The 26,903-nt window shown below is 35.0% G+C and overlaps 1 protein-coding gene across 6 annotated transcripts in view; it reads right to left on the bottom strand.

Annotated features, from left to right (window-relative positions):
* Positions 1-26,903, bottom strand: part of LOC138691817 (zinc finger protein 226-like) — a 97,803-nt gene that overhangs the window by 53,413 nt on the left and 17,487 nt on the right. For 2 of the 6 annotated variants that reach the window (XM_069814287.1, XM_069814282.1), the window contains exons 1-2: positions 8,838-9,503; positions 2,666-2,763 (exon numbers count right to left, since the gene is read on the bottom strand). The exons of 1 other annotated variant lie outside the window; for it this stretch is intronic. In XM_069814287.1, coding sequence (XP_069670388.1) covers positions 2,666-2,761 — 96 coding nt within the window. In that variant the 5' untranslated portion in view covers positions 2,762-2,763; positions 8,838-9,503. Of the gene's footprint in view, positions 1-2,665; positions 2,764-8,837; positions 9,504-18,067; positions 19,772-26,903 lie in introns of those variants that run through there. 3 more of the 6 variants (XM_069814288.1, XM_069814286.1, XM_069814284.1) reach the window with 2 other exon arrangements.

Consider the following 26,903-nt stretch of genomic DNA (forward strand, 5'->3'; position numbering starts at 1 on the left):
GTCTTAACATCGAATTACGCCTACAGTAAACTTCGTCTACATCCACATTATCTGTCAAGAGATAGCGTGTTATGCTATTGAAATAATGTAAGGTGAATGGCTCTGATTGGTTCTTTCATCAATTAAGTTAGCATAACGTAATCGTTTAGGATATGGCGAGGGTACGAAAACTCTCTACTGAAAAAAAAATCTCATCTGAGAGCAACATGGACCACATATAAATGCGGAAATGGTTTGCATATAAGGCGATGAATTTCATGATGGGAATAAGAATAAAAAAAAATCTTCATTCATGAGTGGTAAGTTTACTCATATTAAGTCATACAGAATCTAAAAATATATTGTAGATAATTACAGAAGCCAAGAAACGCTGAGTTATTAAAAAGTGCAAGTGAAGTGTAATTGCTGCTCATAACTGTGTCTTTCTTTGATTTAATAGGAAGTATTTTTACAGCACTATACTAAAATCGTGTTCTGACATCCCCAGACAGTTTTTGAATTCAAATCAATCTTCAAATTGCAGCTCGTTTAGAATGTCTTCGCATTGTGTCTCTTACTAAGATATTGCTGTACCAACATTCCCCTTTCCTTCATTTTCAAGGCCTTGTAACAAGCAATAGAGGCAATAACAAAAGTTAAATCATCTTTATCTCAGTCCATTGTCCGAGGTTTAAAAATAAGACACTAGGTAACTACATTAAAGTCTCATAGAATGTTTATGGTGGACTATTCAATTCAATTCAATTTATTAAGCCATTAAACATACAGTGATAGGCTTCGTCACAATACAGAAGGGAGGAAAAAAAACATACATTTCAAAATACACATATAATTGAAAACGGTAAAGTTTAATTAGAATGAAAACACAAAACATTTTGAAACTGTAAAATTAATGAAAACACTTCACTCTTAATGTAATATTTGTAACTAAAATTAAATAACTTTATTAAAAAACAATTTGGTATGAATTTATGTTAAGAAACTCATCTACAGAGTAGAATGGATTAATTTAAAGCCAATTATAAAATCTAGCTTTGAAACTATTGGTTGGTAACTTATAATATTGACTGGAAAGCTTGTTATATAATTTCATCCTCATAACAAAAAATTTTGTACTAGTTTTATGTAATCTACAGTATGGAATATTAATTTGTTCACTATTCCTAATTTCATGATCATTTATATTGGCTATTAATGAGTAATTGTCTATATTTTGTCGAGTGTAAAGGACTAGGTCATATATATATATATAAATTTATGACAGTTAATATTTGAAGAGTTCGCGGGAAAAACGATGTCATTATCTAATTCAATGGATCACTGCGAAATTTAATGTTGTTCTTATGAAAAATGGTAAAAAGTAGAATTATCACCACGAATACAGTAATCCTTTCCTTTATTTTCTAAAGAAACAGCACTACATCTTGCAGTTTTATACTCAATTAGATCATTATCTAATCCTTAACAGAAATGTGACATTCATCGTTTTTCCCGCGAACTCTTCATCTGTGATTGTTTGAAAAGAGGTCGACAGTGTTCAAGATATTTTGACTGACATAGAATTCCAATGGCTTTCTTTTTCAAAATCAAGACAATCTCAATTTTGTTATCATTTCCCCAAAAAATTAAGGCATACCTAATTATCGACTGAAAGAACGAAAAGTAGGCACAACTTAAATATATTATTTTAATGTACCAAAGTACATATGATATTTCCACGCAGATATTCTGCGTCATCATAAGATGAAAGAGAAATGGAATGGAGAAAAATTCTCTCCGGCGAAGGATTTGAACCTGGCTTTCAGCTCTACGTGCTGATGCTTTATCCACTAAGGCACACCGGATTCCACCAAGGCGCCGGACAGAATCGTCTCAGATCAAGTTAAATAATTTTGAGAAACGCAAGTCACTAATTTCTTTGATATGTATATAACTCTTCATAATTTTGTGCATATATATATGCGATATGTTTTTCCCATGTTAAACTGGAGTCTATAAAAAGTCCTAGAAATTTGGTATACTTTCGTATGTTGTAATTTTTTATTACATGATTTAGGGTAGAAGTTATGTTCATAGTCTTTTCTTGATTATGCAAAAAAACCGTTACATTCAAAACATAAAGCCATGCAATGAAAGTCACTTTAACATGTTTCACAGTGTGGACAAAGTGTTAAATTAAATTAGCATTAAGAAGTTCAATCAACATGTTAACACTAAAGAGTTTGAATGTTTACCAGTAGAGACTAGGCTTAACTTGTCCTTCACTCAACGTCCTTTATATTGACAAACGTTTTCCACCGAATTACCACGGATTCCTTAGCAAAATCGAATACAGGCACAGTATAAATCCACATCTCCATTGTGCAAAGTTTTTATAGGGGTTTCACTTCTAATAATATTCTCCATAAATACAGTAAGTGTAAGATCAATACAATTCATGCTCTTCCTTTTAAACTGCGATACTAGTATCATTGTTATGGAAAAATAATTCGATTAATGCTTTGTTTGTTTTAAATCTACATTTACTCTGTTTGGCTATTTTCTTATCCAGCAGCATTGGACTTTAATAATAGAATCAGATATCTACTCAGTATATGTCTAATTGCTTGCACATTGCAATTGATAGACAAACAAACAAAATACAAAGTAAGCATTTTCAGTTTACCTCCGAAAAAGTCGTATTCTCTTTTAATTCACATGCGTTATGTGGTTCTGAACCCAATAGGTCAACCACAGGTTCCATCTTGATCTCATCCATCATAACTGAAAGAAAAGTTACAGTAGGCCAATTGAAAGTGATTTACAGAAACTGAGCTGTGCAGGAGAACGCATTACAAATTGGCATAATTCTCTGGGCGGCGAGAAAAGACACTTAAGTCAAAAAGAATAATTTTTTCGGAGAGATTTTCTTTTTAATTTACTCTTTTTTTAGTAGGTTATTTTACGACGCTTTATCAACATCTAAGGTTAAATTTACTCTTAACTGAATATAAGTACAGTAACGAAATTCATATATGTTGGTTAAAGTAAGGCCCTTTTCAATTTAAAGTACAAGAAATTTTATTATTTCAAAAATTATAAAAAATACTAGATTTATGTGATTAGGTACAACAGAAAAATCGACTTTTTGACTTATGTGCCTTTTTCCGCTGACCAAAGAATTTTCATCTTAAATTAGTAAACTTATCTCTACCTAGGGGCGCAAAAGTTAATTGGGATTTCCTGGTCTCCAATCAGGTCAAGAACCCTGATAGAACTGATATTTAACCCTTGTGGTGAATTTCGGAGAAGTCCGGAGGGCCTAATTAATCAAATCCACGCTCCTCACCTCCAAGCTGGGACCTTTCTAAAATGCGAAAGAGAGAGTGTTTAGCGGAAAGCAACGGGAAGCTACACCATTTAGCTTTCCCAAGAAAAATTGCAAACAAGGCATGATGAGTGTTTTCATAGTAAAAGATTTCGAACGTAAACTATCCCCCTATCCGGGAGGGGGATGCTGGGGAAGGACACATTATGAAGCAACCCAACCGAGAGAAGAAAAGAAGATTGAGAATTGGAACTTGGAATGTAAGGACTCTTCTGCAGGCAGGTAAGTTGGAAAAATTGAAGCAAAAGAATGAGAAGGAGCAAAGTGGATGTGACGGGAATATCAGAATTAAAGGTGGGAAAATAGTGGTGAATTGGTGAGTGACGAATTTAGGTTGTTTTATTCAAATGGTGAGTGCAAAGGAAGTCATGGTGTTGGTGTATTACTGGGACCATGTGTGAAAGATAAAGTGATATCAGTGTGATATGTAGATGACCGGATGATAATGGTGAGACTACTAAGGAAGACAATGGACTTACAAGGAGAGGACACGCTCTGTATATCACCGAATTAAATAAGATTGTGTGAGATGAAAGTACAAGAAGTATTGTTTAAAGTCATACCTGGTATGGGTGGCCAATGACCCCTCGTTTTGAAAATATTGGCTATTGTTTGTGACATACTTCCGTTAGGTGCTTAATAGGGAAGCATTAGACTGTGTAACAGCGTAGCCCATATGGTTGGATGCTGAGTTGTTATCCAGGCAACCTGAGTTCGATCTTAACTGATCCTATATTTTTTTCTTTTAATAATAATGATTAATATTGTGATCACAGTTATCTACTTACATACCTATATCATATTTCTCAATGTGTTGAATGCTTCATCATGTTTTAAACAAATCACTAATTAATTAACATTGTATTGTAAAGGATAAACAATGAAATACTGCTCACGCACGAAGGTAAGATGTGTCACTGGTGTTTGTTATATTTCCGTAGCAGCTATTCCATTTAATTTTGTACCAATTCATTATGATGTCATAAAAACACACAAAACATACATATTTCCTGCACCATGCACAGCAAATGAAAGAAGGTTGTCCACAGTCACACACATTTTTCCGCACTTCTGCTGCGAAACAGTTATCCTTCACATTCACAAACACTTCTCGTTCGTTTATCAATTTTGATGCACACTACGCATATTTCAACATGGCTTTGAATATAGGAACTGACAACTGAAAGTGAATTAAAATAATATAATAATAACAATAATAATAATAATAATAATAATAATAATAAGCTTTAAAAAATGAGAAGGCATTAGGATTCGAACTCGGGTTGCCTGGATGACAACTCAGCATCCAACCACATGAGCTACACTGTTACACAGTCTAATGCTTTCCTATTAGGCACCTAACGGAAGTATGTCATAAACCAGGGTCGGGCATGAGTGTGGCTCCATTTAGTCTGCCAGAGCTGCTCTCGCTCCGCAAGGCACTTCAATTCCAAGCCAGAGCAGAATGCTCACGCAGTGGCGGACTCACATTACAGCTACCTTCCCTCCATTAATATAACAAGAGCCACGCTTGTTCTAGTCATTCTGTCTGTCAGTACATAATAGTTTATAAGGATATTACATCTCCCCATTGTACAGAACAGACTTTATAACACTCTTATTAATTTAATGAAATAAACTTCGCTCTATGCACACACACAAATCACTAGGCTTATTTACATAACCCATACGCACATACTGCAATCTCCTCACCACGAGACAGGCGTATGGCTTCCACTTCCTCTACTTGCTGTGGACAGAGTTCATCTGCCAATATAATTAAACATCGCTTGATGAAGTTACCTTCGTTGAATGTTTTCAATTCCTTTGCAATTTCGTGGCAAATTTTGTAGCTAATTCTCATAGCCGATTCTCTAAGTGCATTATTTTCATCCCGTTAATACATAATATAATATAATATAATATATAATCTATGATGTATGATATGATATATGATATGCTATGATATATGATATATGACCATAAATTAATACAACTTAAAGAAAATTTTTCTCAGGTACATTATATTAGAGTATTTATTCGATATTTATATTGCATAATAAGTTATTATAGTACATTTAGTAATGTATAATTTTAAATTATACATATATTATGACATATCATCATCATCGACGCTACAGCCCAATTTGAGCCTCGGCCTCCCTTAGAACTCTCTTCCATGCATCTCTGTCCCTGGCACTCAACCACCACCCTTTAATTCCCACTTTCTTTAGATCCTCTAACACTCCATCCATCCATCGCAGTCTTGGTCGTCCTACACTCCTTTTTTCTTCAAATTTATTCCCCATAACTTTCTTGGGTATCTCATGATCTGCCATCCTTTGCACATGTCCTGCCCATCTTAATCTTGATATTTTAATGACTGTAACTACATCAGGGGACTTATATAGTTGGTAAAGTTCAAAGTTGTATCTTATTCGCCATTCTCCATTATCACATATTGGGCCATATATCTTCCTTAAAATTTTGGTTTCAAAGGATCTCAATCTTGACATATTAGTCTTTGAGAGGGTCCACGTTTCACTGCCATATGTTAATACAGGTTTTACCAGAACATTATAAATATTCCATTTTGTTTCCCTTGTAAGAAGTCTTGACTTAAAGTGCCTCAATATTCCAAAATATGTTTTATTAGCACTTTGAATTCCCCTATCAATTTCTTCGCTAATATCATTAGTGTCATTGATTAATGAGCCCAGATATACAAAACTAGAGACCCTCTGAAATTTATATTGATTAATTTTTAGATGGGTTGTTGTTATCACGACTCTTTTTTGTTTTTTGCATCCAAAAATCATGTACTTGGTCTTCTGTTCGTTAATTTTCAGCCCTTATGACATATCACAGTATAGTATATTACAGCGGAAGGTCCGTCTTCAAAGTTCGCCATCATACTGCAGAGTCACCACTGCACCTACACTGAATGACGTACAGTATGCATAAGTCACAGCGCTCGGAAGACCCGCTCTTTAAAGCACACAGAGCTCATTTCTCAGAATCACGTAATGTGCCCAGCCCTGTCATAAACAATAGCCAGTATTTCCAAAACGAGCGGTCATTGGCCACCCATACCAGGTATGACTTTAAACAGTGTCTTGTACTTTCATGTCACAAAATCTGATTTAATTCGGTGATATACAGAGCGTGTCCTCTCCTTGTTAGTGCTAGTGCAAGTTTATATGCCACATAGTGGATTAGCAGGCGATGAGGTGGAAGAAAGCTATGACAGGATAGAAGACAAGGAGAAGAAGGGAGCACGTAATCCTAATGGGCGACTGGAATGCAGTTGTAGGAGGACAAGACGGAAGAACAGCTGGAAAATATGGACTGGGAAAAAGAAATGACAGAGGAGAATATTTGGTGAATTTCTGTAAAAGAATTGCAATGATTGTTGGAAATACATTATTTCAACAACATAACAAAGAAGATACACATGGTCATGCCCAAGGAACGAAAGGAGATATCAGACAGACTATATACTGGTACAGGAAAGATTCCGAAATTGCTTAAAAATGCGAAGACTTTACCAGGAGCGGATATTAACTCCGATCATGTCCTACTGATAGGTGAAGTAGATATTCGTCTGAAGAAGATAAGAGAGAGACAGGTGACGAAATAACTGAACATGGAAAAAACTGAAGAATGAACAAGACAGAAGAAAATTTGATTTAAATTTTCAAGAGAAAGCCGCTACATTAGAATCCACACCTGAGAATAGTAATGAGTACTGGACTCATTTAAAAAGTTGTATACAGACAACAGTAGAAGAAACAATAGGATACACAGAAGGTGTGAGAATTAAGAAATCGTGGGTCACAGGGAAATGTTGGAGCAGACGGAGATGAGGGGAAAAATGGAAAAATATCAACACAGAAGGAGGTACAAGAAACTACAGGGAACTCAACAATGAACTAAGAAGAGAAACTGATAAAGCAAAAGAAGACTGGATGAAAGAGAAATGTGAAGAAATACAGAATCTAGAGAGAAAAGGTAGTAAAATGTTTGAACTTCACAAATAAGAACAGGAAATCCATGTGGTTGATGGAGGACGACATCGGAAATGAAATAAAAGACAACAACGAATACTAAGCAGATGGACGAAATATGTAGAAGAGTTATATGACACAAAAAATCGTCCAGATGACTTAGCTATAAGAGACGAAGATGCCACATGAAAAGACGAAAAAGGATTCTCTATTTTAAACGAAAAAGTTGAACTAGCGCTTAAGGACATGAAGAATGTGAAAGCAACTGGAGTTGATGGAATCCCCATAGAATTAGTGAAATGCTTGGGAGAATATAAGAAGCAAATTCTATCATTATGCAACGAAATATATGAGAAAGGCGAATGGCTTCAAGATTTTACAGAGACAGTGTTGATTCCCATACCGAAGAAAAATAATGAGAAGAAATATAAGGAGTTCAGGACTATCAGCCTAATATCGCACTCGGCGAAGATTCTCTTGCGAATACTGAATAGAGGTTTATATTCTAAGATGGAAGAACAGTTGAAGGAGAGCAGTTAGGCTTCAGGAAGGAAAAAAGTACGAGAGATGCAATTAGACTGCTACAGACAATCGGTGAAAGATACCTAGAGAAAAATAAAGAAGTGTATATAGTAATTGTGGACCTAGAAAAGGTTTTTGACAGAGTGAATTGGAATAAACTGATAGGGATCCTAAAGAAAAATTGGCGTTGATTGGAAAGAGAGAACATTCTTCAGTAATCTTTATATGAAACGAGCGAAAGTCAGGATAGGAGAAGAAATGTCAGAAGAAAATGAAATTGGAAGAGGAAGTATGTCAAGAATGTCGTTTCTTACCTAACCTGTTAAACATCTACTTGGAAGGTTTAGTAAAGAACTGTTTTCACAACATGGGGGGAGTGATAATGGAGGAAGAAGAATAAAGTGCATAAGATTTGCTGATGATATGACGTTGTTAGCAAAAGAGGAACAGTATGGGTAGAAGATAAATGCAAATAAGACGAAGAACATGGTTTTATTTTTTTATTCTATTGGGTTATTTTACGACGCTGTATCAACATCTAGGTCATTTAGCGTCTGAATGAAATGAAGGTGATAATGCCGGTGAAATGAGTCCAGCACCGAAAGTTACCCAGCATTTGCTCGTATTGGGTTGAGGGAAAACCCCAGAAAAAAACCTCAACTAGGTAACTAGCTCCGACCGGGATTCGAACCCGGGCCACCTGGTTTCGCGGCCAGACGCGCTGACCGTTACTCCACAGGTGTGGACAAGAACATGGCCACAGGAAGAAAAATATTTCTATTACTAGGCCAATCTTCGTTATCCTTCACACTTTTCATGAGCCTGACGTCTTATTTGCGTTTCATTATGAGTTAGATGTGTTAAATAAGTGGATAGCAAAGTTATATGAGCCCGAAGTATGTTACAAGACATGTGGGTTAGTTGAGGCGATATCTACTTACGTGACGTGAAGCCGAGGAATGTCAAAAGCTTTCAATAATTTAAGAACGATTTTTCTCCGTGTAGCCCTTTGTGAGGAGGTATCGAATCTTAACTTCAATTATATACGATGCAATCCATAAAATCTCTTAAAAATACAAAATTACAACTGATCTCTTCCACAACTGTACTTCAGCGAAACGAATCTCCAACTCTCTCATATACCGAAGGTGAAAACAATTAGCATCCAGAGTCCACACAAAGCGCCAACCATAGAGATCAATGCCGCCGTGAATTTGATGGAGTTTACTCGTTTACTGCTCCTCACAAACTATTATCGGCCACTACATAGTCACGAAGGTCAATACGTAGTAAATATGCATCCATTAGTTGCTAACCACTATGATCGCTACTAACGCCTCATCACAGACAATGCGAAATAGTACTGGCACAGTCTGTTATTCCTAGTATCCTCAAAACTCAAGCTTCGTGACTGTATATACTAATATAGACTGTGTATCGGCATTCTAGCAGAGTTGCCAATGTGGCCATTCTGGCGCCTTTTATATTCCTTGTGGCGATGAAAATTTTCATTTAGCGATATGGCAACTTTACTGGCGTCTTTAATATATGTGTCTACCCATTTCACTTTGCGTGATTCCGGTTCCATCTTAAATTTATAAAAATAATGCAACTAAAACATTCTTTTCACAAGACTGTGATCCATTGTACGTAATATTCATCAGAACGTAAATATTGGAGTTGGGTCGATTCCTGAACGAATCGTTCATTCGAACGACTAATAATAAAGAATCGTAAGAATCGATTCGTGGTATCAACGAATCGTCGTTCAAAAGAATCGTAACGATTCGTCGTTCAAACGAATCGTCATTCAAAAGAATATGAAGGAATCGGCATGGTATCGTAACCCACGATTCTATTCGTTGTTTGATGTAACCTGTCAACGGACATTTCCGAACCGTGTCGAATGCTCCCGAGCGAGAGTGAAATCAAAAATATGTACTGTTAAGTATGGAAAATAATGAACACAAACCTGAAATTTGCATAGTTAAATAGAGATGTAATGCAAAAAATGTACTTCATAATAAGGTTCAGTTGATAAATTATAATTTAGAGACATTATCTTGGGTAATTTTGTAGACTAATGGAGTTCATACTGAATGGTTCCAGCCAATGGGAAAGAGACAATCCAATGTCTCGCCTCTTGTGCCATCTATGAGAGAGATGTAGAACTTTTTGTTCTACGCGTGGTTTGCAAAGGAAAGTGTCTTGCGACGATTCAAAAGAATAGTTGGAATCGCAGACTGAGAAGAATCGTGAACGAATCGTTAGAATCGTTTCGTAATGTGTGATTGAATCGTTGGAATCGACTTCTGAAAAAGAATCGTGTTGCCCAACTCTAGTAAATATCTGTCAGTTATTTAATTCCGTTAATTTTCAAAAGAAGGCACAGTAACGTTCAAGATTGGGTAGAAAACTTCTCCAGGCTCTGGTACGAGAATCTACAACGTTTATATGTGATTTACAAGGATGTTTTTATAACATAATTAAGTGGAATTAACGCATATAAATATACGGTATTACATTAATTTATTAAATATGTGGATTATATTACCAATTAAACTCTTAGTTTAAAATAGGCCAAACTTCGATATTAATCAATAGAAACGATGTTGAGCAGCAAGCCGTTAATTAATAATAGCGGGAATTCAGCGATTTACTCGGCCTATTAGCATTTAGCAGATTCTTTCTTTTGGTACAAAGAGGGGGAGAACAGCCTGGGCTAAAGATAATAATTGTAGTTTAATTAAAATTATATATTCAAGCCTCAAAATTCGGTACCGATATTTAGTCATAATTCAATATCACTACCATTTAAAAACAATGTACCATTAGACTCACCTAATGCAGAAAATTAACATTTTCAGGCCGGTTTCAAGGGCGCTACAGATTTTAAGAAAAATTCGAATGAAGCAATTTGTAAAGTATGTAAACCTGTAAACGACAGAATACAGGTTGGACAAACAGCAAAATACAAGTATCAAAGATACACATCATAGCTGAATAATGCCATTTAATGGCCCTGTATCTTCGTATTAAATAATATTAACAATAAAATAATTACTCCTACAAATTTATGAATGTATATAAATGGTTATGTTCATAATTACAATGTAAGACTTTTTCTTAAAGTTTATTATTGCTTTCACTATCATCTTCAGGGATAATTGGCTACTTTCTGGCGTCTTGTTGGTGTATAGCTGGCGACACTGGTCTGGAATGATCTGACAACCCTGCGTTTTAGGTTACAATCGTTTTGGTTTCTCGCCGTTTATTGCCCTGTATTGACTTGCCTTCAACGTTGGCCATGTTCAAACAGAAAATTATGGAATGGAATCATAGTTTAAAATCTCGTATTTTCCACAAAATTCTCACGACATAGACTATTGATAATAATGCAATACTAGTTAAACTTTACAAAAGTTTGAATTAACTTCTCGCATATAAACCTCATAAGTGAGATCAAAAGTCATCATTCATGAAAGCGAAGGAGATAATGGGGTATGGTGACCAGTCCCTTTACTCCTCCATTGTATACATCATTGTCTAGTTATAAATTACACTAATAAAAGTTCAGATCTTCATTTGACACATCGTGAAGTGAGATGTACGGCACTACCAGTACTCCCTGATAATAGATTTAGATATCAGCAAAAACCTCAATCAAAGCTATAAATTGTTGTGATTAAATAATTATTTAGGAGAGTGTATCGCAAGCTTACGGCTGACCGGAGAAGGAACTAGACTGTTCTCTGTGAACTTAAATGGAAAGCAGGATAAATATGACACTTTTACATTCATGGATTACCTAAAAAATTATGGGTTTCATAAATATGATAATATTTCCCATGTTGAAACTTTCGTACACTACTTTTAACACTTGAATATAAATAATAGATTAAATGGCGATCTTTCTCGTGTTAATTACGTAAGCATGCGCGGCTTCCAGCTGTTTCGGTCCTACTTAACACCATCCTCTGAACCTACTAGATCTCGGCGCTATCTCAACTTCGCTGCCTGTTGTGTGAGTGCGTTCGTGTGATGAAGAGTTGTGCCAAATAGTGTGTCTGTATATTGAATATTGTTCTATTGTGTTGAGTTTTTGGGTTGTGTGTGTAGGATTTCCATGTCTGTATTTATGTTATTGTATGTGTGGTTAGCATTAGTTATGTGTTCGGCATATGTATATGTATTGTGTCCTCAGGTTATTGCTTTAATGTGTTCTTTGTACGGTATCGAGTTTGGAATGATTTGCCCGTCTGTCCAATGTAGAAACTGTCGCAACTATTGCATGTGAGTTTGTATACGCCTGTGTGGTTGTATTTATTTCTATGTGTTGTTTGTTTTTTGAAATGTCTTTGTAGTGTGTTTTCTTTTCTGTATGCTATGTTGTATTTCGGTTTTCTGAATGAGGATGCGATCTTGTGTGTGTTTTTTTGTTTTCGTATGTTAGTGTGATGTATTTCTTGTGTTCTTGTGTTGAGATAGCGCCGAGATCTATTAGACTCTGAGGATGGTGTTAAGTAGCACCGAAACAGCTGTAAGACGCACATGCTTACGTAATTATCACGAGTAAGATCACCATTTAATGGATAATATTTTCTTATGCAAAGCGTGAATTTTGAGGAATACTTCTAACGAAAATTAATGCATTATAATATAAGTAGGCGAGAATGTTGTACCTTGAAACACATTTCACGTTTTATTTTGGAAAATGAAAATTCTTAAAGGAAAAAATATTTGAAATAATTAATGAAGATTCCTTTACAACTTCCTGTATGTAATTTCCTGTTTTACAGATCTATTAAGGATGGAAAAAATAAACTGAAGGTATATGTAATGTGTTCAAAGGTACAACAGGTTCATGTACCTTGAAAAATACCCTCTTCTAATTTGGAACACATGGAATATAGGTGGGAATGTAGCTGTAAAAACTGACAGTCATATTAAAAAATATATTTGCCATCATAAACCAGAGCAGGCTTCTCTGATTGAGATTTTATTTCCTGTAGTAGCAATAACTGTTTCAACAGCTTTCTTCAAGGCATACAGATCAAGTGGATGCCTCGTAACTCCAGACTTACATGATCTCAAAATAAAAGAAAAACCAATAGTATCGTGTACCTTGGAACATGTTCCATGATACAAAATGTTTTGTGTTCCAAGATACAAGAGGGTGCACTTTTAAACAAATATGATTCCCAAAACCAGAGATTCGAATAAATCATGAAAATTAAAATATGTTATTACTCACCAGATGAGAAGGAACACACTGCACTTGACTGATAGTCACAAATACAATTTGGTCTTGTGTTAGAAAACATATCAATGAACGAAATGTTTACTTTTGGTCCTAAAAAAGTGTTTTGTCCACAGAACTCACACGTTGCAATAACTCAAACCGAAACTACGATCAGAGCTACTTAGCGCATTTCTCTACAATCTACTTCAGTTTGAGTCCTCTAGGTAGCAGCAAAATTAAAAAAAATAAATAAATAATAATACAAAGTTACACTATGATGAAGATACAACAGTTTCCCCTATACTCGCATATCATATCTAGTTTAAAAGTATCCCTTAACGCGATAATTTTCTCGTATGTTTGACATCTCTACTTGGTTTCTAATTGAGAGCAGCCATCATCGTTCATTTAGAAGACAAAGAAAGAAGACTGACCAATATGGCTAGCGTTCTGGTGACGAGAATTTCGGATCCCAAATGAACGAGTATTATGTACACTACAACAGAACTTATGTATCTGTAGTAATTTAGAGGGCGGATTGAACGGTTAATAAAAAATATCGATAATACTTCACATGAAAGATTTTCATAAATTAAGTGCATAATACCCATTAATTTGAGAAAAATTCGTTCCAGCGCCGGGAATCGAACCCAGGATCTCTCAGCTCCGAGCGCTGGCCGCTCTTTCCAACTGAGCTATGCCGGGACACGATCTACGGTGCTGGCCGACCTCTTCTCATTATATCACCTATGGCCTACTACCTGCATTTTAGACATATAAGTCATATATGCAGGAGTGCATATTTAAATGACTTAATTCCATATTCAACAACAGTTTCTGAATACTGTTAACATTGATATATACATATATTCGTATATAGGATCGTGTCCCGGCATAGCTCAGTTGGAAAGAGCGCTCAGCGCGCAGAGCTGAGAAGTCCCGGGTTCGATTCCCGGTGCCAGAACTAATTTGTCTAAAATTAATACATGCTGACTACTAACAAAAAATTGCAGTCTCGATTTTTCAATGAGGATGCGAGACCTCAAATACATATACATGTGAATAATACATTTCGTAATTTCCTTCGTGGGCTTTTGTTTAAAACGGCTACACTGTGGATCTAAAGTTCACTAATGTAAGTCCGGTTGTCAGTGACAGAATTTAAGGGGCAAAAGTAATTACTCCTAGTGATGGATGACTGCGTGATGAAAGGAATAATGCAGATCTCATATTATAGATTTACACACTTTATACATTGTCGTTTTTTTCTTTCTATTCATTTCTATTCATTTCTATTCATTTCCTTGAAAGCAAGTAGTGAGTATATTCAAGTTGTAAAAACACTCCCTTCCACAAGTAACCGTCTCTGTTGCTGGCAGCAGTATTATTCTTACTGCATAGGCCTGCTGTGTAATAGTGAAGGCTTGTAATAACCCTCTCTAGATTACAATAGGTACTATAATAATATTGTATTTTTTCTGTAGCAAGAAAAATAAAAAACGAGAGAAAGACAATCGCATAATCCACCAAACGGTTACATGGGAGATTGATAATAGGGGTTCTACCACAATCTAGTATATACAGTTACGAAGCTCAATACGTAATAAATTTGCATCCAGAGATAGTTGCTAACCACTAGGATCGCTACTATCGTCTCATTACACACAATACGAAATAGTACCTGCACAGATTATTGCTTCTAGCACCCTCAAAACTCAAGCTTCGTTACTGTATATACTAGACTAGACTGTGGTTTTAATGTATATATATATATCCTATCTCTACAGAATTCACACAGACAGGGCTTACAAATTACCTCTGGTCTATGTGTAGGGCTATATGCTTTATAAGGTTACCCGTATGAGTGTAATTTTTCCCACAGAAGTCACATTTGAAACGCCTTTAGAGCAGATGTCCCCGTCTATGTCTTTGCATACTTCCCGAATGGGAAAAAGTCTTTTCACAAACTTCACATTCAAATGCTCTCTGGCGTGAGTGTACCCGAATGTGCTTTTTTAAATATTCCGACCGTGAGAATTACATTCCACAGACATCACACTTGTATGGAATTTCAGCGCTGTGTATACATGAATGCCTCTTTAAACAACTCGAGTTTATGAAACACTTTTCACACTGATCGCATTTGAATGACCTCTCATCCGAGTGAATGCGGGAGTGATAATTAGACTTGCCACTTGTGAGAAACAACTTCCACACAGATCACTACTGGATGCAGATGGCAGTGTATCTGATTCAGGGGGTAGTGGAGCGGGAATAACAGGACCATGAGGTATGGGCCGAATGGCAGAGGGAATATTAAGATATACAATATCTTTCTTGTTTTTAGCAGTATATTCAGCTACCTTAACTGTACAAAAATAACAATCGTCTCCATGATTTGAAGGTTCCCTCCAAATCATAGGGATACCAAAGGGCAATGACTTCCTTTTTCTATTTTTCCAACTCCTCAGCTCTTTAACACATCTACGACATACTTTATGGGGGTGCCAGTATTTGTCCTGGTCTCCAAACTTAATGCCAAAATATTCAAAGTAAGTATTCTTTACAAAAGCTGTTATAGTCTGTCCCTGTTTTACTAACATATATGGCCCGCATATATAGCAAAACAATTTTGAATCATTTACACAACCACGTTTCGACATTTTTATGAAATAACACTATTATGTTGTATTCTCGCAGAAAAATGACAACTCACACACTTCACTTTTACACGACAACCAACAACACAAAAGAGAACTTATATTTTTTTTTTTCAACTTTTAAAAGGAGATAGGTTTATTAACTCTTATTATCTATTATTTAAGCTTGGTATTATGTTAGACCTAACAGGGTCTGTAATATAATATATTTGTAAGAACTGAAGGTTGTTACTCTCAGCTGGAAGAAGGTTTTGTCACCAAACGATACCATCTGAAATAAGATGTTGCACTGCGGTATATTATTTAAATAGGGGAATCGATAACTGATGTACTGCTATAAGTATCTACCCAATTTTATTAATTTGTTTCTTTAGTAGGTTATTTTACGACGCTTTATCAACATCTTCGGTTATTTAGCGTCTGAATGAGATGAAGGTGATAATGCCGGTGAAATGAGTCTGGGGTCCAGCACCGAAAGTTACCCAGCATTTGCTCGTATTGGGTTGAGGGAAAACCCCGGAAAAAACCTCAACCAGCTAACTTGCCCCGATCGGGAATCGAACCCGGGCCACCTGGTTTCGCGGCCAGACGCGCTGACCGTTTCTCCACAGGTATGGACTTAATTGGTTGTGGAGGCTCTTAAATCTCAGGAGGAAAAATCTTTTCCAGCAGCGCAATATATTCAGGACTAATTTACAAACATGTTAAACGGATTATTCTTGCAACGAAAACAGACGCTCCCTGGACCAAATAGTCGTACCTATTTTAGTTATGTAATTACTTCATTGTTTCATGTGGTATTGTATGACGTTATTACTGAAATACCTATATTTTTGTTTTTATTTTAACATTCGACAATAACTGACGGAGTATATAGCATCTCGCGCTCAAGAGAGGTGGAGTTCGGGGTTTGAGATGGCTTACAAACCACAAGTAGTACGGTACTAAAGATGTTGCTTTGTTAATTATTCAATATGGAGTATTGTGCACTACATACAACTGTTACCTATTAAGTATACATTACCGTAGCTCACACAAATACGCAATTAAGCATGAAAAATATGTTATGTTACTGAATAATTAATACTTAATATGTGCCGCGTGTATATTTGTAAAATTATTCCATCTCCGGCTTTCATTCTTTCATAAAAAAACGCAAAGCAAATCAGACATCAATTTCAGTATGGTACCTCCAAATAGCATTAAATTTAACTGCAATACATGCAGCTAATTATTAGTGTCAATATTATATAAAGTTTTATGTGCGTAAGGTTCTGTTTAGTCCAACCTTATATGCATTTTTTGTGGCCTGTCCTCGATTCACTCATGAGCTTCTGTAATGACATAAAGCCTACGTACATCTACAGGAAATACACATTCCAATGATGAAATAATTATTTAAATATATTAAATAGTTTCTTGAGATTGCCTCATGCAAACACACAAACATTCTCTCTTTATAATATAATAATATGTAGTATATTATAAACACATATAATATAATATCTGTATATTAATCCGATTGTTGTCCAAGGATTCCAAGGCCGCCCTTAAATAAATGCAGTCATTTGTTTTATCTCAATTACTGCTATATTGGTGGCTAATCTGACGTGGCCAAAATATAAAAAACATTGTTATTTTAAAACTGAAATATCTCTCCATATGGTATTGCAGATTCCCGCACGGAAATATTATGTACTTCATTACATCACAGTGATATCAGTCCTATCAGAATTTTGCATGGAATAAAACTTATAGAAAGTCATTATTAAGGAAACTTTTGTTATGTAACATTTCTCATTAAAATGAATAAGCGAGATATTTCGATTTATTTAATACAGGCCCCCTTATAACCGCCCCTCTAAATAAAGTATTTTGAGTAATATATAACCTATAAAATCTAAGCTACAACAAACTTCATTTGTATTCCAATTTCCATATAAATCGATTCAACCATTATCGCGTGAAAATGTAACAAACATCGAGACAGACAGACATACAAAGAAAAATATCAAAAAAGCGATTGTCGGTTTCAGGATGGATAATTATACATGTTAACACCAATTATTTTTGGAAAATCCAAAATTAGCAGAAAAATTTTGGATACAGATTTATTAGCACAGATGAACGCTTATCTATTGCATTTATATAAAAAAAAATATTGCTCAAAACTTTTTTGAGCACTGTACACAATTCCGCGGAAAGATAATGTAAAATTAAAACTAACACTTATTGCAAGCGCCTTAATATCAAACAAAATATATAGCCAATGTTATAAATATTTATTTTGTTAGAACATTTGGCAATGAACACCGTATTTTAGGATTTTACAATTTTTTTACAATTCAAAATTACAAATGTCAGACATTGTCCTAGAATATGAAGGGGTGGGAATGAGATAGTCCCAAGTCACACCTTTAATAAAATGATATTCTGTGTGAATTCATTTCTTAAACGTGTGGAGAAACTACCAGTAAAATATTGTGAAAATTACTCAACAAATGACGTAGCTATACGCAGGAGAAATAATGACACCGCAACTAATAGTATTGGTCTGTTAAACATTTAATACTCGTTCTTGTAAAATGCCAGTGTGAATTAGGACTATATCATTCTCACCCCTTCACATATAATTTGAAAAAAATATGTTATCAATCTTCTTCAGCTATCCTGTTTCGAAGAATAAGTTCCGATGTATCCTTGCATGTGTGCATAAATTTTCCTCTCTCCATATGTAATTTATGTATAAAATACAAATTATCCGTAGCCTGAGTGTAGGCGTATATGCCTCATTAGGTTTGCTTTGAGTGTGAAAAATTTTCCACATTAATCACACTTCAAAGTCCTTTCGTCTGTGTGAAGGAAAGAATGTGCTTTCAGATGTGAAGATTTGGAGAAACGATTTCCGCATTCATCGCATTTAAATGGTTTCTCATTTGTGTGTACGGGAAAGATCATACAGATTACGCGATATTGAAAAAGACATTGCGCTGATATCACATGTGTATGGTTTTTCTATCATGTGAATCGTGAATGAATCTTAAAAAACGCCACCTCTGTGAAACATTTTTCACATTGATCACATTTGCATGGCATCTCCCCTTTGTGGATGGAAGAGTGATATTTTAGGGTTGCGGATTCTGAGAAAGACTTTCCACACATGTCGCACTTCAACGTCCTCTACCTTGTATGTATGCGGGAATGAATTTTTAGAATCCGTGTTTCTGAGAAACACTTTCCACAAACATTGCATTTGAATGGCTTCTCCCCTGTGTGAACGTGGGTGTGATATTTTAGGTTTCCGTAATCTTTGTAAGATTTTCCACACGTGTTACATTTGAAGGGTCTCTCCCCTGAATGTGTGCGGGAGTGATATTTTAGGTTTCCGTAATCCTTGTAAGATTTTCCACACGTGTTACATTTGAAGGGTCTCTCCCCTGAATGTGTGCGGGAATGATATTTCAGGGTTGCGGAATGTTTGAAAGATTTCCCACACATGTCGCATTTGAATGGCTTCTCCCCTGTATGTATGCGAGAGTGAATTTTTAGATTCCATCTTACTGAGAAACACTTTCCACAGACATCACATTTGAATGCCGTCTCACCTGTGTGATTTCGAGATTGATTTTTAAGACTTGTCAATTGTGAGGATTTTCCACACGGGTCGCATTTTAAAGGTTTCTTCCCTGTGTGTATGCGGGAGTGACGTTTTAAATGTCCCGAACTTGAGAAACACTTTCCACAGATATCGCATTTCAGTGAATTTATCAATGAATGAGTCTGTAAATGACGTTTCAGAGATTGAGCCGTTGCAAAAACCTCATTACAGATGTTACACTTATTAGACTCATGGCTTAACTTACAAGCAATTGAACTGTCAAGGTTGTTGCTGCAACACTGTGTTAATTCGTCTTCATTACGAGAAATTACGTCGCATTCTGATGATCGACTCTTTTTAACATTACTGGCATTGCTGAAATGAAAATTTAACACTCTAAACAACTGGTAAACTCAAAATAAATGGGCATTCATATAAAGACAGAGAAATCGAATCAATCGTAATTGAATGCTAAGTATTAATAGTACATCATGCAACGAGCCTATAATGGTAGTAATTAAGACGCAAGTATGTTTGTTTATGAAACGAGCGCAAGCGAGTTTCATAGTTTTCATACGAGCGTCTTAATTACCATTATAGTTAAGTTTCTTACGACTTTTTATGCTCGACCATATTTCTAACTTAAAATTATTCAAAATCAGGTCTTCTTATGGTTATGTGCGAACTGACCTGTATTGTGAGATGTGCGCAGAGGCGAAAGTATTGATTTTTTCCGAGGCCGAATGTCATTGACCTTGGCACAGAATAAGATCAACATTTGTCTGATACAAATTGGAAATTTGTTTTAGAATTGAAAAACGAGAAGACAAATTGAATTTATTTGAATATTATTTACAATTACCGCTAATTATTATAGTAACAGAACACAACGTTCTGCGACAGTATTGGATTTCCAGCCTCCGTGACTTTTCGCTAATTGTCTTTCGATTGCATATCCGAGAATAATCGATACTTGCGGTTGTATAACGGTACAAAGCTGACTTGTCATTGGCTGAACACCTGTACTTTAATGAATAGGTGTAATTTAATGACATGTATTAAAGGACTGCTGCCAGGTGTATAATTACTACATTTCGGCACGGTCGAGCATAAAACTATATTTCTGATTTTGACTCTTTGCTATATAGAATGAAATATAGAATTGGAATGATCCATAGAGCCGATGATCATCGCCTGCAACTCTGTTTGCGGTTGAGAATAGTAAGATTTACAACACTACAGTTGCTGTAAAATGGAATATAGTTGCACTTGAATGTAACACATGGTGGAAGAATACTGGTGTGGCGGATCGTTGACACAAATGCGTCGGGTCTGCGCATGTGACGTCACACTGGGAGGTCAGAGCTCGGAATCAAGCACAGCAGTCGCTTTAAACTTAATTATGGTGACAAAAATTGCGCGAATTTTTTTAATCTAAGTGAAAGAAATATGCAATAGAATGCTGGGCTGTGTTATGTATGGCTACAACAGCCACTCGAAGAAAACGAAATGAACCAACATAAGATACTACGGATTTCCGAAGGACAAAGATCTCGTGGATGACTGTCGAAGGGCGGACAAGTTCAATTTATAAGACGCTAAATTACGATTTTTAAAACAAGAATGTTTGTTCTGACATTACAATAACTTCATAAAAGTAAAATACCTGTAAAAAAGTCTTTCTCATGGCAGTAGAAACATTTGAATGTATGCATTTACAAATACATTAAATATTATTGATGTGGAAATAATAATAATAATAATAATAATAATAATGAAGTAATTATTATTATTACCATTACAATTAATATTAATATTATTATTACTACTATCATTACCATTATTATGAAGTTATTATTATTACCACTACAATTATTATTAATATTATTATTACTAATACCATTATTATTATTATTATTATTATTATTATTATTATAGAAATGCATATGGAGTGTCAGTTGGGAGGCCGGAGGGAAAAAGACCTTTGGGGAGGCCGAGACTTAGATGGGAGGATAATATCAAAATGGATTTGATAGTACACACTGGATTAATCTTGCTCAGGATAGGGACCAATGGCGGGGTTACATTTACATTAATATCACTATTTTTATTGACGCTTATTATTTTCCTATTTTTATTTATTATTTCTGGGTCCATAAGTTTTTCAAAATTTATGTTTGTTATGCAATAACCAGAGACAATGACTTTTCGCATTCAACCATTAAGGATGATTTCCTATGTTTTCTTATCATTTATCTTAATGTTTCTTTTTTCTTTCAAATTTCACATAATTGTTTATAACCCCTATTCAACCAATATGGTCCGAAATTTTAACATTTGTGTCCATTCATATTCTGAAACCAAAATCACTGTCAATATAAAAAAATATTACTGCCAATAATCATGTCAGTAAAACTTATTGTCATGCAAAAATTTATAATGTAATGTTTCTAACCAGTGGCGGTGCGTCAATAAGAGCACAAGAGCACGTGAACACCTTGTTTCCATTAATGAACGACTAGTTTTATTATTTGATACCGTATTGACGTAGTGGGGATGTATATATCAGAATCGAGTATTTTAAACTTCCCGCATCTTGCATAAACTTCTTATGTAAACTTGGTAACATACGTTCACGTACAAGCCGTACTCTTTTCGAGATGGTTACAGGAATTCCACGCATGCGCAGGAGAAATTTTTTTTTAACTGGCCGCTTATGACTCGTCAAGATCACAAAGTGTTAAGTGAACATGATGAGTATCTATCCTACAGATGTGAGGTGCATCGGTGCCTATTGTTCACGTGCTATATCTCGAGGAGGAAATTTAAAAGCCTGTAGATGTCAGCATCTGACTGTAGGAACGTTTACTTTACGTAGATGTGTGTGTACAGTGCTGCTACGAGAGTGTAGTTTGTGAATTACTATACTTAAGTGTCGGCATAATAGCATAGCTTGGCTTTGAAACACGTGCAGGCTGACTGTGGTGGTGGTGGTATGAATTTAAGTATCTGTATGGTAGTGTATAATATTTAAGAATAATATTTACTGGTATATATTTATAGTAATCAATCTATGCGAATGGGATTACAGTACTGGTATAGGCCATAGTGTATCAGTGTGTTGTGAATCAAAATATATTACTGAACACACGCGTTTGTAAATAACGGGACTGTGGTATGTATTCATTATTAACGAACGTAAACAATGAACTCTGTTCAATGAAATTTGGAACAGTAAAGAACTGGGTAAACTGGCTTACCAGGAAAAATTGGAAATAGAAAGACCGAGTTTCATTATTATTACTATTATTATTATTATTATTATTATTATTATTATTATTATTATTATTATTATTATATGTCGTTTTGAATTTATATACGGTATTTTTCGATAGTGAAACATTGGAATCATGACATTTCATATTGGACTAAACGTACAATTTCAAATTCTTTTCGATTTTTGAACCACAAAATTGTGAACACACAATATTTTATCACGAGCCGCCACTGTTTCTAATAAGTAAAAATAATTATTTGCGTGTGCACTGCTGATGTCCGCACTACATCCAGACGTACGCCACAATGAACCATTTATTGAAAATTAAGCATAAGCAAACACTGAAAAGTAATTGAACTCTCTATATCAGGGGTTCTTGCTCAGGATAGGGACCAACGCCGTGAAGGCGGCAATGAACCTCCGTGTTCCTTAAAAGCCATGGAGTGTGTCGCGAAATTTTGGAATGAATAATAAATTTTATGCCATCCAGAAAGTCTCCTTACAACGCATTTGTTATTTATAACGAAGTCTCTGATATGGTACATTTTATTTGAGACAGACTTTACCAATGAAACGTGAACACCTGCAACATTGCTCAGTTTAATTTTTCTGCCTGGCGATAATTCGAATGGAAGTCAACGCCTTCGTAATTCGTTTACTCTTCCCACTAATAAAAACAAGAGTTTATAATCGTCAGGATATATTGGTCACCTTTAGTATAGCTATACGGTACGTGTGAGCGGGTGATAGTGCGACCATTTTATCAAATGCATTTTGTTTAGATTTTATCATGGGCAAATTTTTAATTCGAAAAAGACATTCTGAATCAAGTTCTGGGTTAGATGACAGCAGTGCTAATTCAAATAATGTAAGAGAAATTTTCCTCCAGGGTTTATAAAAACGTACCGTCCTGCGTTTCGTAAATAGATTGATTAATACTTGCAATATGGTTTTACGTACCGTGAAGATGAATATAAACAAAATCCCAAGTGCCTTATATGCGGAAATGTTTTCTCGACGGTGCCGAATAAATTAAAAATACACACAGAACTGCTGTTTTCAACGTCATAATTGTGTGAATCAACATTTTCTACCATGAAAATAGTGAAATATAGACAAAGGAACAGACTTACGTGATGATTATTTACGTGTTGTCCTGTCAACCATAAGGCCACATATAGAGAAACACTGTGCAACCCACCAAGCGCAGACTTCACATTAATTTAAATGGGTGAGTTTTCAAAAACGATCATAGAAATCATAGAAACGATCATATCCAGCATAGATAGGTTGAAATTTTTGACACATACCTTTGTTTTTTTCTAATGCTACTCAAGTTGCTGCTTGTTTTTTTTTTATTTTTATTTTTATTTTTATTGCGTATTAACATCGATCTAACTACAACACAGGATATCCGACACTACATAGAAGTTGTTTTCAGTGCTTTTCTCTGGCAGAATGCACTGGAACGGCGTTCGGGCATATTTTTGTTACATTTCTCATCATTGAACCGAAATATGTGTGAATAACTATGTTCTCAATATAATTTTTCTTTGAATTTCGCTTAGACCTTGACAGTCTTAATTGGGCGTAAAGGAAGTTAAAAACGACAAAATTTCTGTGCAGTGAACGGTAATCATTTCCCTTTCCACAATAAAATATTCTACACAGAGTTCCATCACCTTTTTCTCCAGAAGAAAAGCACTGGTTGTTATTATTATTATATTGTTATTAATGAAAACAAATGTGTGTCGCGATATCGTGTGTCGTCACTCAAAAAATGTTGGAAACCACTGCTCTATATTAACACAAAACTGAAGTCACTGTCGATTATTAATTGAACTTAATTCAGTATACCGATACGAAATCAGTTCTGATCACCGTCATTGCCATGGCCGACTCCCTAGATATTAACTTATTAAACAATAATCAGAAAACGTTTTATATTTCTTTAATCTGTGACGTTCTGTTATTATAGCTCTGCATTACGTGTATAAGAATCATGACAATCTAATATTTTATTATATATTCAGTTTCATTACGCTTAAACAGGATAGGCTATAGATATAAGTATACAACATTCTAATATTTTGAAATCCTTAAAAAAAAAGAAGAAGATTGATAAGATTCAGTACTTTTAATATTAAAATCGTTCTAATAACTTGTTTCTAAGCAATAAAGGCTCTAGTAATATTAATAGCATTTCCCCATAAAAGATAAAATAAATATGAACATAGGCCTACCATTTTAAAGTGTTGTCGACAAAAATTCCACGAAACGTGGTACTGTTCACAGCTGTAGTATAATAATTATCAAAATTAAAAGAGAGTTCAATACTTGTTCGTAATTCACTGCTTTTTTTTTGCGGTTGTCCATTAATTCATTTTCACCTTCAGTGCACAGAGTTATTGCTGTATCGTCAGCATATTATCATTGTTCATAATTCTAATCTCCTGTAACAAATATTTATTTTCATCAACGATGCCTTCGAGTAACATAATCACGATCAGATCCGCCTCAATGTAATGCTTCACAGAAGGCAAGGCTGGATATTGGTCCCAGCGTGACGTCATCTGTGCAAGTGACAGGGGACAATACCTGCGCACCACCTCACCAATATTCTTCCACCATGAATGTAACATAAATAAATTTATCATTAAATAAATGATATGGAAATAAATGTCTGTCGCCAGGGTCGCCGACACAATTTATGGGCCTCTATGCAATAACTGTACTCGGACCCCCAATGAGACAAGTAACAATTACAAGTTACCATTTATTCTAACCATAATAATTATTTGCAAATTAAATTTTTCTATGATAAATTATCTAGCTTCAATTAGTCAGGTAATCTTTTCGTACTTTGATTTTTATTTTAATTGTAATTGTAAAATTAATACTAATAGTAATTTTATTCGTAATTGTAAATTTAATACTAATTGTAATTTTATTCTTCATATTATAATTGGTATCTGACGGCCTTATCTCTACCAGGTAAAATAAATAAATACTAATACTAATACTAAAAGATAACCCCATACACAGATACGAATCTAAAATATACACTTTCATTACATTGAAAACTTTTAGCAAATCTTCACTTTAGCACAATATATTATATTCATAAAACATTATTCCTAAATACCTGTAATTTTTAACTTGCAGTCCAACATCAACAAACAACAAAATTCTCCTTGCCTCCAATGATGCAAAATCATAAATTATAACATCAAAATTTAAAGATCTAGCAAAATCGCTCTCCAGACTAAGGAGGCCAAGGTTACTCAGTCGTTCTTGACACACTGTTTACCTGAATACATTTTTTATTTCCTTCATGTTGCTTAAGGATCTTTCAGCATCAGCAACTGTCACAGGAATTGTATAGAATATCCTAATGGCTATACAAATATTTGGAAATAAACTGTCCAGTTTTAATTGCCTCAGACTATTTAGGAGATTCAAGGGTTTCAGTGGGGTTGGCCCTAAATTAGAGGCATTAATTGATTTTAAATATTTCGGCTCATCACTGATCTCTTTGTTAATGTCTTCATAATATTTTTCACGCAGTCTAGAACCCATATTAGTATCTTCCATTTTTTTCTGTCTCTCAGCTCCTGACTTATGCCTGTCCTTATCCATTGTGCAGTTAAAGTATAACTGATAACACTAATGAACAGAATTTACTAGACAACAACGACAACGAAAAAACGAAAGTTTCGACACGAAACATACAATGTACTGAAAAGGAAACATGATCCTGCGACTTCGGTTTGGGAGAGTCCACTAGCATATTGTGGTGGTAGTTAAAAAGGACAAGACAATAAATAATTGAACGTGTTTGGTACAAGCGACAGGAACATAGTTCAGGCAAATGCCTGGCCCCTCAACGTTAATGAGGGAAACTGATATTTTATTATATAGAAGTCAAATTTTTACATATGAAGTGGTAATTTGTATTAATTCTACTATTGTTGAGTTAATATGTCAAATTCATGTAACAAATATTCTTACAAAATGTTATAGTATCCATATGTATCTACGAATAATTATTCATGATAATAAAAAGTAATCAGACTCACTTAATCTGACGGGCCCTTATTGCTCATGGGCCCATGTGCACTTGCCCTCTTTGCCCCCTACTTCTCGTCAGCCCTGTCTGTCGCTATAAAATGTATTTAAAATTGAAGGGGAGAGAACGGTAATTTTTAAAATAATTTTTCCATTTCGTAT

Source organism: Periplaneta americana, chromosome 16 (assembly GCF_040183065.1).
Source record: "Periplaneta americana isolate PAMFEO1 chromosome 16, P.americana_PAMFEO1_priV1, whole genome shotgun sequence".
In the NCBI taxonomy this organism is placed as follows: domain Eukaryota; kingdom Metazoa; phylum Arthropoda; class Insecta; order Blattodea; family Blattidae; genus Periplaneta; species Periplaneta americana.